The sequence below is a fragment of the Ranitomeya variabilis genome, chromosome 3, assembly GCF_051348905.1.
Source record: "Ranitomeya variabilis isolate aRanVar5 chromosome 3, aRanVar5.hap1, whole genome shotgun sequence".
Taxonomy (NCBI): domain Eukaryota; kingdom Metazoa; phylum Chordata; class Amphibia; order Anura; family Dendrobatidae; genus Ranitomeya; species Ranitomeya variabilis.
Genome location: NC_135234.1, coordinates 385,529,501 through 385,541,572, shown reverse-complemented (window position 1 = coordinate 385,541,572; position 12,072 = coordinate 385,529,501). Strand labels below are relative to the sequence as shown.

At 41.2% G+C, this 12,072-nt stretch overlaps 1 protein-coding gene across 10 annotated transcripts in view; it reads right to left on the bottom strand.

The window, feature by feature from the left end:
* The window catches only part of ADGRB2 (adhesion G protein-coupled receptor B2), a 666,055-nt gene that overhangs the window by 59,766 nt on the left and 594,217 nt on the right, over nucleotides 1–12,072 (bottom strand). For all 10 annotated transcript variants that reach the window (XM_077296045.1, XM_077296046.1, XM_077296050.1 and 7 more), the window contains 3 exons: nucleotides 6,489–6,557; nucleotides 2,020–2,128; nucleotides 86–232 (listed from right to left, as the gene is read on the bottom strand). In XM_077296045.1, the coding sequence (XP_077152160.1) occupies nucleotides 86–232; nucleotides 2,020–2,128; nucleotides 6,489–6,557 (325 nt within the window). The remainder of the gene's footprint in view (nucleotides 1–85; nucleotides 233–2,019; nucleotides 2,129–6,488; nucleotides 6,558–12,072) is intronic.

Sequence of the window (12,072 nt, the reverse complement as noted above, 5' to 3'; positions counted from 1 at the left end):
CGATGTAACTCGAGACCGTTGTAACCCGAGGACTAACTGTATTCTTCATTTAATACATTTACTGCATATGTCCATTTGTGTTTACCTGCTTGGGGTAAAGTGAGAACTTCTTTGGGAATGAAAAGTTTATCCTCAGAGTTTCTAGCCCAGTCGTTCATCCCGCGTCGGCCTTTCATGGGGAAGTTTATATCACTGGATACAGCTGAGACTGGTTCCCTTTGGATACTAATAACTGCATGACAGATGAACATGGAATTCATGATATAGTACATATGTATGCCATCGTTTCAAAAATGATTACATAAAGATAGTATCCTGCTACCTGACAGGTTACTGCTGTGGTTTCCACAGCGAATTGGTACACAGTGCACTGGGGTGACGCATATGAAATTTCTTTCTTCACACATATGGATATATGAATAAGAATGTGAGATATTTTGAAATTTATTCTATGTGTACTGTGTGACTTACATTTAAAGATAGTATCCGATGGGTTCCTACTAGTGATGAGCGAACGTGCTCAGATAAGGTGTTATTCGAGTACACTCGGATGCTAATAGGGTGTCTTCTGCGTGCTCGAAAAACATGTTTGAGACCCCCACGCCTCATGCGGGGCTTGCCTAACAAACCTTATCTAAGCACGTTCGCTCATCATTAGTTCCTACACAAATAAAGCAAAGGATTGTCATCAAAAAAGTTGACAGAGGTTTAGATTGAAGCATGTGCCTTAACCTAAACTATATATTCTGATAGTGATGGCTCTATTCTGTGTTTCACTCTATGTTCTATACTAATAGTAATGTGCATTATTCCTGAATATATATCAACATTTTCAGTGACCGAAATTTAGGGCTAACCATTGCTATCTTGGACCCAACTGTGACCACCAACTTGATGATCAAAAGTTAAGTCACGTTTAGTAGATTTGCTAACTTTGCTGTTGAAAGTTAGAATATTTTAAATAAAACAAAAAGGGAAAAAAATGTATAAATTATAGTATTTATCCTGAATACAGATCCAAAAATTTTGGACTGATATTTCTTGAAAGAACATTTGTCAAACATAGATATTAAGCATAAAAGCAGCTCAGAAGTAGAGTCTTCAAAAATAAACCCAACCAGCATTGCTGAGACTTCCTGTATACCAGACCACTGAAGGAACTTGTAATAAGGGCAAGTATAGGTATGGGCACAGGACCTGTCACTGGGTCAAAAGTGGGCAACTTTTTATCTATTTTTATTCCCTCTGCTAACTTGAGTAATCTTTCTTGCATTTCTAATATCTGCCATACGGTACCAGAGATAAGGGTCTTTTTATTTAGTGCTAATTTTTATGGCAAGGTTATACAGTATCTTTAGAGTTTTAAGACTTGAACTATATCTTCTGCCAAATATAAAAAAAAAATCTTAAAACTTTGCCATTATCCTGTATTATGTAGTTCAACATACTTTTGGAAACTTCATCCATGCTTGTAAAATTTTTTAACCAGAGAAATTCAATCAAAGGGGATGGCTTACAGGGTAATAATGCAGAACAGTCTAAAAACACGACCCCAAGGAAACTTATGAGTCATGCCCTCTTGGTAAAGACCATAAAAATTAGCATTAACTTAAAAAGCCCAAATGTCTGGAACTGTGGTGACTGAAAATGAAACACAAAAAAACATGATTATTCAATTAAGGGGAGCGACAGGAATAAATCAAGAGTTAAAACTGGCCACTTTTGACCTGGCGATGGCTCCTCTTTAAAACAGAGATATAAATATAAAATATTGCAAATTCAATAGCACAGTCTACATTAATCTATGCTTATTTTGAGAAGCTACAGAGCTATGGACAGCAGGCTGTCGTTAGAGAAAATGTCGACCAATGCCTGTCTTGGTTAGTATCTCTTACTCTTTACTGTTCATATTAATTTTGTTTGTAGAAGCTAAATCCATGTAATGGTATAAACTCATGAGCTAATACTAAGGAAATAAAAAAGTGCTATGTAATATTACTAAAATCTGATATCTCATACCTAGATTTTGTGTGACAATGATGGAACTCTGGAAAGGTTTGAGCGCATCTCCAACCAGGTGGATATAATCTTCAAGCACCTTCATGAGTAAAACAGAGCCTGGGGCCACCTAGGAGACAGATGTTGCTTACTTTAATTACACATCGTGCTTTCCTCAGCACATTAAGGGGTAATTATAAAAATGTGAACAAACCTAATGGTTATATAAATTCCATTTACACACCATTGTTCCTTAAAGCTATGAATGGCCAAAATAAATACTGAGAATGCTAACAAGTAGCGGACGCGGTAAGTAAGGTTTCTTCAGTGTCAAAAGTCAACCATTTAATTTTTACACTGAAATCCTTAAACTCTCTATGGCCATATATGTGCAGTTACGGCTTTGTTCTCACACCCGTTTGTAATATTCCATTTCTCTTTTCTGGTAAAAATTGATGTCCAATATTTTAAATAAAAAAATAGATAAAGGAAATCAGATGGATTCCATTATAGACAATGTGGTCCTTCTCATGCTGTTTGCATCTGTTGTATCTAATTAATGCTTTGCATTAATTCTGTTTTTAGTTCCTAGGATGGAACAGGGAAATGGAATTATAAAAGGCAGCTTAACATCTACGTCATTGAAATTGAAAAAAAATGGCAATTTATGAAAAATGCTCTTAAAAACCTAACATTAAGTTCCAATCTGCAAATATTATCCATATGTAAGAGCCAGTCGCTTTGGATGAGATCAAATGCATAGAACAAATTCTGCAATGCAAAAGGTGAAATTCTTTTGGGGATCACAGTGCTTAGCACTGTTATGTTGCAGGACTGATGTCATGGGTTCAAATCCCACCAAGGACAACATCTGTAAGGAGTTTGTATGCTCTCTCCGTGTTTGCGTGGGTTTCCTCTGGATACTCCCATTTCCTCCCACATTCCAAAGTCATACTGATAGGTAATTAACAGTTGTGCTCAAAAGTTTACATGCCCCGGCAGAATTTTTGCTTTCTTGGCCTTTTTTCATAGAATATGAATGATAACCCCAAAACTCCTGTACAATGCAAGTCTGCAAGGGTAGGATCCTCTCCCCTCCGTATCAGTCTGTCATTGTTAGTTTGTTTTTCTCCGCTCATGGTTAGTGGTTGGGTGAAGCCATTTATTGTCAAACTACTGTGTTTTCTCTTTTTAAATCGTAATGACAACCCAAAACATCCAAATGATCCTGATCAAAAGTTCATATACCCTGGTGATTTTTGGTCTGATAACATGCACAGAAGTTAACGCAAATGGCTTTGAATGGCATAAAAGCTGAGTTAGTTTCTGGAATCCAGACAGACTCTTGAATCTTTCATCCAGCCACTGACGTTTCTTTATTGTGAGTCATGGGGAAAGCAAAAGAACTGTCAACGGATCTACGGGAAAAGATAGTTGAACTGTATAAAACAGGAAAGGGATACAAAAAAAATATCCAAGGACTTGATAATGCCAGTCAGCAGCGTTCAAACTGTGATTAACAAATGGAAAATCAGTGGCTCTGTAAAAACAAAAACACTGTCAGGTAGACCAACAAAAATGTCATCCACAACTGAAAGGAAAATTATTAGGGATGAAAAGAAAAACCCACAAATACCATTACCTGAAATACAGGAGTCTGAAAACTAGTGGTGTGGCTGTTTCAAGATGCACAATAAGGAGGTACTTGTTGTGAACTCTGTTTTTGGGCTCCCTCTTGTGGTCACAAGTGGTACTGTGTGAGTGCTATCTTTGGGCTCCCTCTGGTGGCTCTTTTTGTCATTCTGCAGGTCTGTGGCTGGGATCAGCTGTCTCGTTATCTGCTGGTTGGTTTCCTATTTAGCTCACCTTGACTTTCAGTTGTTGCCTGCTGTCAATGTATTCAGTGCTATTTTGATCTCTCCTGCCTACCTTCGTTATCAGTCTCTCCAAGAGAAGCTAAGTTTCTGTTTGTTCATTTTTTGATCATCAGTGTTCAATATGTTTTTTGGTTTATTATCTGTCCTGGTCCAGCTTGCTAATATGTGAATTCCTCGCTTGCTGGTAGCTCTAGGGGGCTGAGTTTCTCCCCTCACGCCGTTAGTTGGTGTGGGGGTTCTTGAATTCTCAGCGTGGATATTTTGTATAGGGTTTTCTACTGACCGCACAGTTTCCTATCTGTCTTCTGCTATCTAGTATTAGCGGGCCTCATTTGCTGAATCTGTTTCATTTCTACGTTTGTATTTTCCCCTTACCTCACTGTTATTATTTGTTGGGGGCTTTCTATATCTTTGGGGTTATTTCTCTGAGGCAAGTGAGGTCTTACTTTCTTTCTCTCTAGGGGTAGCTAGTTTCTCAGGCTGCGTCGAGATGTCTAGGAATTCAGGCACGTTCACCGGCTACCTTTAGTGTTTTTGGTTAGGATCAGGATTGCGGTCAGTCCAGTTACCACCTCCCTAGAGCTCGTTCTATGTTCAGTAACTTAGCTAGTCATTTCTGTGATCCTCAGCCACTAAGGATCATAACAGGTACTTAAAGAAAAATGGACTGTATGGTCGAGTCACCAGAAGAAAGCCATTATTGCGCAAATGCCACAAAGTATCTCGCCTACAATATGCAAAACAGCACAGAGACAAGCCTCAAAACTTCTGGAACAAGGTAATTTTGAATGATGAGACCAAAATTTAACTTTTTGGCCACAATCATAAACGTTACATTTGGAAAGAGGTCAACAAGGTCAATAAGGCCTATGATGAAAGGAACACCATTCCTACTGTAAAGCATGGAGGTAGATCACTAATGTTTTGGGGATGTGTGGCACAGAAAACTTGGTCAAAGTTGAAGGAAAGATGAATGCAGCATAATATCAGCAAATACTGGAGGCAAATGTGCACTCATCAGCCCTGTGCATGTGACGTTCTTGGATGTTCCAACATGACAGCGATCCAAAAAACAAGGCCAAGTCAATCTGTCATTGGCTACAGCAGAGCAAAGTGAAGGTTCTGGAGTGGACATCTCAGTCTCCTGACCTCAAGATCATTGAGTCACTCTGGGGAGATCTCAAGACAGATCATGCTAGACAGCCCAGGAATTTATCTCAACTGGAGGCTTTTGCCAAGAAGAGTGGGCAGCTTTATCATCTGAGAACATAAAGAACCTCATCCACAACTACCACAAAAGACTTCAAGCTGTCATTGATGTTAGAGGGGGCAATACACGGTATTAGGAATTGGGGTATGTGAACTTTTAATCAGGGTCATTTGGATGTTTTGGGTGGTCATTATGATTTAAAAAGAGAAAACACAGTAGTTTGACAATGAATGGCTTCACCCAATCACTAACCGTGCGTGGAGAAAAAGTTTTGGTGTTATCATTCATATTCTCTGAAAAAAGGCCAAGAAAGCAAAAATTCTGCCGGAGTATGTAAACTTTTGAGCACAACTGTAGATTGTGAGCACCAATGGGGACAGCGATGATTAGGTCTGTAAAGTGCTGTGCAATTAATGGCGCTATATACTGTAAGTAAAATTAATATGTTTATGATATCCCAGTCAGTCAGAGTACATTATGACTGACTTCACACTTCTAGATCATGTTCACACATGTATGGTTTGGTGCAGATTTTCAGTGTAGAGTCCACACCACTTATCCTTGGCATACTACAGCACAAAAAATACCTACTATGGATATAATGCATTCATTATCATATCAAGGAAACTTTGGTCTAGAAGCTTTAGAGGATACAAAGAATCAGCATTATCCCATTACTTTCACCTGAACCATTGCTATGCAACAAGGTTATATCTTTAGCTCTTAGAACTTGAATATATCTTCTGCCAAATATGAAAAACTGAGAATCGTCTGAAAACCTTGGTCTTATGCTGTATTCGTCCAACACATTTTTGGAAACCTGAGCCATGCCTACAGAATTGGATTTTTTTCACCATGGGAATTCAAGCATGTAGAATTTCTTTCACAGATCCCCTAGTGATTAGTTGACCTTGGGAGACCCCACTGCTAGAACCCCCTGCAGTGATCATCTAATATTAGAGGCATTGCTTTTTTATTAAATTTCATCTCGTTGAAATCAATGGACCAATTACTGACTGAATGCAAAGCGTTCATGCAGAACTTTAATTGGGTTCCTTCTTTTTGAGCTTTGCAAAAAAAAAAAAATACACTGTAACAATACTTCCCATTCAAAATCCCAATGCACAAAATTGTCATTTATATGATTTTTTTTAATTAATAAAACGTACTATTTTGAAAAGGCGACGTTTATTAGTTCCTTGCTTCCAGCAATGAAAGTTCAAATAGCCTGCCTTTATAGAAGAGGATTATTCTCTCCAGCTCCTGATTGTATTGACAAGATTTTACATTGCACTTGTGCATTATCCCCCGCCTGTCACACAAACGCGCACACACCTCCCTCCCCCGCCACAGGCGAACGTCACACATCCACAGCTCACTGCTGCATCGTCACTGCTCCCCACCTGCTGAGCGTCCTCCCACTTCTCTCTATTATCTGCATCCAATATGTGGCTGACAGCATGGAAAAACTTCTGTATGTAGAGAGAGAGAATTAATGAGGAGGGGAACAGGAAGGATTATGCAAGAAGTAGTTGGAGCAACATTTAAAGACATTTCTTTAATGCAAAGGCTATGTAGGTGTGTAAACTAGTCACATTCATGCAGAAGAAACATTCTGTGAAGAGATAAAATGAATTACATGAAATAATATGAGCTAGCATAAAGGGAACATGTGGTCTAAAACAGTGCATGTAATTCACAATTAGTGATGGGTCATTCGCCACCGATCCGGCACAAAGAGCTGGCTCCTTCTCTTCTGTGAACAATGGAGGCCGTCACCCCAATGAGAGCCACTTGCAGTTTCTGTATCTCTCACCGGTGGTAAAATGATGATGTTCCACTGCAGATGCTTCTGATACCCTACCCACCCAGACAAATGAGCAGGGTTTAAGCGGCTTTGGACTACAGTGATTTTACCTGCAGGTGAACACATGTTTATTTGGGATCTGCTTGGGATCCAAAAGAATCGGCTCTTTTTGGTGAATGAAGCTAAGTGAGCCAGAGCTGGAATGCCCATCAAGAGTCACAATGCAATCAAGGACCAAACTACAGGCCCCGTCTCACACAGCGACGCTGCAGCGATACAGACAACGATGCTGATCGCTGCAGCGTCGCTGTTTTGTCGCTGTGTGGTCGCTGGGGAGCTGTCACACAGACAGCTCTCTCCAGCGACCAACGATCAGGGGAACGACTTCGGCATCGTTGAAACTGTCATCAACGATGCCGAAGTCCCCCTGCAGCACCCGGTAACCAGGGTAAACATTGGGTTACTAAGCGCAGGGCCGCGCTTAGTAACCCGATGTTTACCCTGGTTACCAAAAAAAACAAACAGTACATACTCGCCTTTCGGTGTCCAGGTCCCTTGCCGTCTGCTTCCTGCTCTGACAGTGCCGCTGTACACTGAGAGCAGAGCGCAGCGGTGACGTCACTGCTGTGATCTGCTCTCACTTTCCGGCCGGCAGTCAGAGCAGGAAGCGGACGGCAAGGGACCTGGACACCGAAAGGCGAGTATGTACTGTTTGTTTTTTTGGTAACCAGGGTAAACATCGGGTTACTAAGCGCGGCCCTGCGCTTAGTAACCCGATGTTTACCCTGGTTACCAGTGAAGACATCGCTGGATCGGTGTCACACACACCGATTCAGCGATGTCAGCGGGACCTCAACGACCAAAAAAAGGTCCAGGCCATTCCGACACGACCAGCGATCTCGCAGCAGGGGCCTGATCGCTGGTACGTGTCACACATAGCGAGATCGCTACTGAGATCGCTGTTGCGTCACAAAACTTGTGACGCCCCAGTTCGACACTGCCCACAATGCTCTCCCGCTTCTCATCTCTCCTCCACTCTAACTCCAAACCCTGTTTTCCTTCTCCCTGTCTGTGAAGAGACCTCAACCAGACAACATATACTCCTTTTGTGTCATCAAACATGTTACACGTCAAGTTAACTCCTACAGCATCCACAGTTAGAACCTGCCACTGGTTTACATGTGGAAAAAGGTGTTATAGATCAGCATGGTGTTATTGAATAACGTCCCCCATAAAGAAAAACCAGCCAACATAGTGACATTTAAGTACAGTGGGTGAGGTCCTGGCCCTTGGGATATGGTGCCTACAATATTAACATGGAAATACAGGGTGTTTAACATGGGTACCCAAATATATAATTAAAGAGCAAAGACACATTTTAAAATACAAATGATTTATTAAATATCGGATTAAATACTTTTGCTCCTCAAAAAAATACAGTTTTGGATCATGTTTACAGAACTATGTTGTACCATTGCTCTATTTTTTCCTCCTAGAAATGTATTAATAAGTTAATAATGGGGTGTTACCATTCTTAATGTCGAATGGGCATGTCCATATGTGGCACCCCAGGAGTTCGGGTACCACAGTGGTGCTGCCTTCCTCTCGGGGAGGGTAATGCCATGCCTGGAGACCGGAGGAATCCCTTTGGCAGTTAATCCTTCATGCAACACTTTCTGACTCCAGGACAGAAGGGGGAGCTCTGAACCTGGTTTAAGGGGAACTTTCCTATATACATCCTGGTCTGGAGGAGGAGTGACTCAGTCAGTTGGTAGCAGACAGTGAAGGAGCACAGAGAAACTCAAGAGCTAGAGGATGGCTACTATTGGGCCCCTCTAGGCTAGAGATCAGGAACCGGGCACTGGGAGCCCGAGGTCGTGAGGAACTACAAGTCTCACGGCAGAACCGGAGGGCAGGAAGCTAAAAGTGACTTGCCCACATAATACCTGAGGTACAGCAACAATTAGAGCCCAGAGTCACCATGTACAGAGACCCCAAGAGACAGCTCAAGTTGCCTACCATGCAGGGACTGTCCCAGGACAGAGAGTAACCGAGGACCTTGTCAGGACACTACAGGCAGCAAGGGAGTAATAGTCATTGCAAAGTGGAAGGCTCCCAAACTGGCCTGGCAAAGAGATTTCTTCTTGTCTTCAGGCTACCCGGACTCCATCGACACCTGTTGCCAGTACCCTGGACTGAGGCTGTTCAACATCAGTAAACCAGGTAAAGACTGCAACCCTGTGTCCTCCATTTATTTGCCGGCATTCGCCATCCCTGCCAAACACACTGTGAGCCCTGGGGACCCCGCTTCACCTGCGGGAAGCGTCACCATCTTTGCTGCAGTAACAACACCCCAGAGGACCCCTTTAAGCATTGTCTGTCACCTCTGACCGAGAACCACAGGTGGCGTCACAAACTTTTATTGCTTTACAACTCCCTTTAAAAACAATCCCTTTTACTTGGGCACCCAGAGCCACAGACTGGGTCGCAGCCACTGTGGCCACCCCTTTAATTGCGACCGGACCCAGTACCGAGTATCCCCACTGCCCTGGTGGGCGTCTCACATACAAAGTCTAATTCTGGCAGCACTGATTGGTCAGAGTCAGATTGTTAATGGACACACCCCAAACTGGTAAAGACTGGCTGGTAATTTACTTAAAAAGTTCTAAAAAGAATAACAGGAATAAAAAACCATAGCGTTATAGTAAAAATTCCTCCAAAATTGTTATATTATGGGGAATATAATTATTTACTAAAACAGACATACCAGGAGAGCACTGGAAAACTAGTCAGGAACATTATTTTAATATAATAATGAAAAAAAGCAACCTAATCTTCTAGTTCCAGTTTCTATTAACTGCTTATAAAACTTTACCTTTGTTATATTTGCTAAAAATCCATGTATGACCACTTATAAAGGAGATGGTAATTAACAAGCACAATGAGGAGTCCCCGAAGAAGTCAAAGATCTCTGTGTTTATTGTAGGTGAGATTCCTGTCAGCTTGAAGATGCCATAGATTATCCAAAGGATGTAAATCACGCCACTGGGAAATAGTCCAAAGTATAAAGATGAAAAAAATTGGGATACTTTTACTGAGGGTGGAAAAACAGGAATCCAGTTCGTCAAATTGTGAACGGACTTTATTCACAAGGTGCTTGGTGGAAGATAAAACAAGACATGAGCGATACCTGCGACAGCTTCACGTTTCAGGTGACCTGGCACCCTTAGTCATGATGACGATATAAGTTTGTTCACAGTTTGTTGAGCTGGATTCCCATTCTTCCACTATTGCTCCAGGCCTCGGAATTCCGATACCGAGTTCCGATATTTTTGTGATATCGGAAATCTGAATCGGAAGTTCCCAGTGTATGGTTCCCAGGGTCTGGAGGAGAGGAGACTCTCCTTCAGTCCCTGGGATCCATATTCATGTAAAAAATAAAGAATTAAAATAAAAAATATGGATATACTCACCCCTCCGGAGGCCCCTGGACCTTACCGATGTAACCGGCAGCCTCCGTTCCTAAGAATGAGGAGTTTAGGACCTGCGATGACGTCGCGGCTTGTGATTGGTCGCGTGAGCGGTCACATGAGCGGTCACGCGACCAATCACAAGCCGCGACGTCATCGAAGGTCCTAAACTCCTCATTCTTAGGAACGGAGGCTGCCGGTTACATCGGTAAGGTCCAGGGGCCGCCGGAGGGGTGAGTATATCCATATTTTTTATTTTAATTCTTTATTTTTTACATGAATATGGATCCCAGGGCCTGAAGGAGAGTTTCCTCTCCTTCAGACCCTGGGAACCATCCAGGATACCTTCCAATACTTGTGTCCCATTGACTTGTATTGGTATCGGGTATCGGTATCGGCGATATCCGATATTTTTCAGGTATCGGCCGATACTATCCGATATCGATACTTTCAAGTATCGGAAGGTATCGCTCAACACTAGTCAGTAATAATACTCCACTTTTCTTCACTATCAACTTACACATGGACAAAATTGCTGGCAACCTTATGTTTACTGTAAATATAAAAAACCCACAATGGTTACTGAAATAATTTAAAACTGACAAAAGTAATTTTCAATTTAAATTTACTGAATATCATCTAATGAAAATCAGATATTGCTTTTGAATTTTGGTTCAACAGAAAAAAAAATAATGAAAATGGCCTGGAAAAAAATGATAGTACCCTTAAAAAATATTAACAATATGAACAAAAAATATTTTGTGCATAATCTTTCGAGGCATTCATTGCAAACAAATGATTTCTCTAACTCTCAATGAGACTTCTGCACCTGTCGTCAGGTATTTTGGCCCACTTCTCAAGAGCAAACTGACTTCTCCAGACTGCATGTTCAGCTCCTTTCACAGATGTTCAATAGGATTTAGAGAAGGGCAGGGCTCATGGAAGACAACTTCACAATAGTTCAATGCTTTGCTCTTAGCCATTCTTGGATAGTTTGTGTTGTATTTTGGGTGATTATCCTGTTTTAGAACTCAACCAAAGGTTTTTGACACTGGGCAGTACATTTTGCTCCAGAATAATTTGGTAGTCTTCAGATTTCATTGTATCCTGCACAGATTCAAGACATCCTGTGCCAGATGCAGCAAAGCAGCCCCAAAATATAATTGAGCTTCCTCCATGTTTCACAGTGGGTACAATGTTGTTTTCTTTGTATGCTTCATTTTTGCGCCTGAAAACATAGAGTTGATTTGACTTGCCAAAAAACTCCAGTTTTGTTTCATCTGTTCAAAGAGCATTTTCTCATTGCTTGTCAATATGCATTTTTACTAATTTCAGTCAGTATCACTTTTTAATAATTTTGCTTTCAACAGTAGTTTGCTCCTCGGTTATCTTCCATTAAGTCAACTTTGACCCAGCCAGTGACAGATTGTGCGACCTGACACTATTGTACCTTGACCTTGGAATTCACCTCTAATCTCTGTGAAGGTTGTTTTGGGCTCTTGGGTACCATTCATATTATCTGTCACTTCAATTTAACATCAATTTTCCTCTTGTGGTCCAAGTAAGTTGCTTACTGTCCCATAGACCTTAAACATCTGAATAACATGTACAACAGGAACATTAAGCTGTTTGGAGATGGTCTTATAGCCTAAACCTTTCACATGTTTCAATAAAAAATACATAGAAAGAATCAGCTCAACCATATCAGAA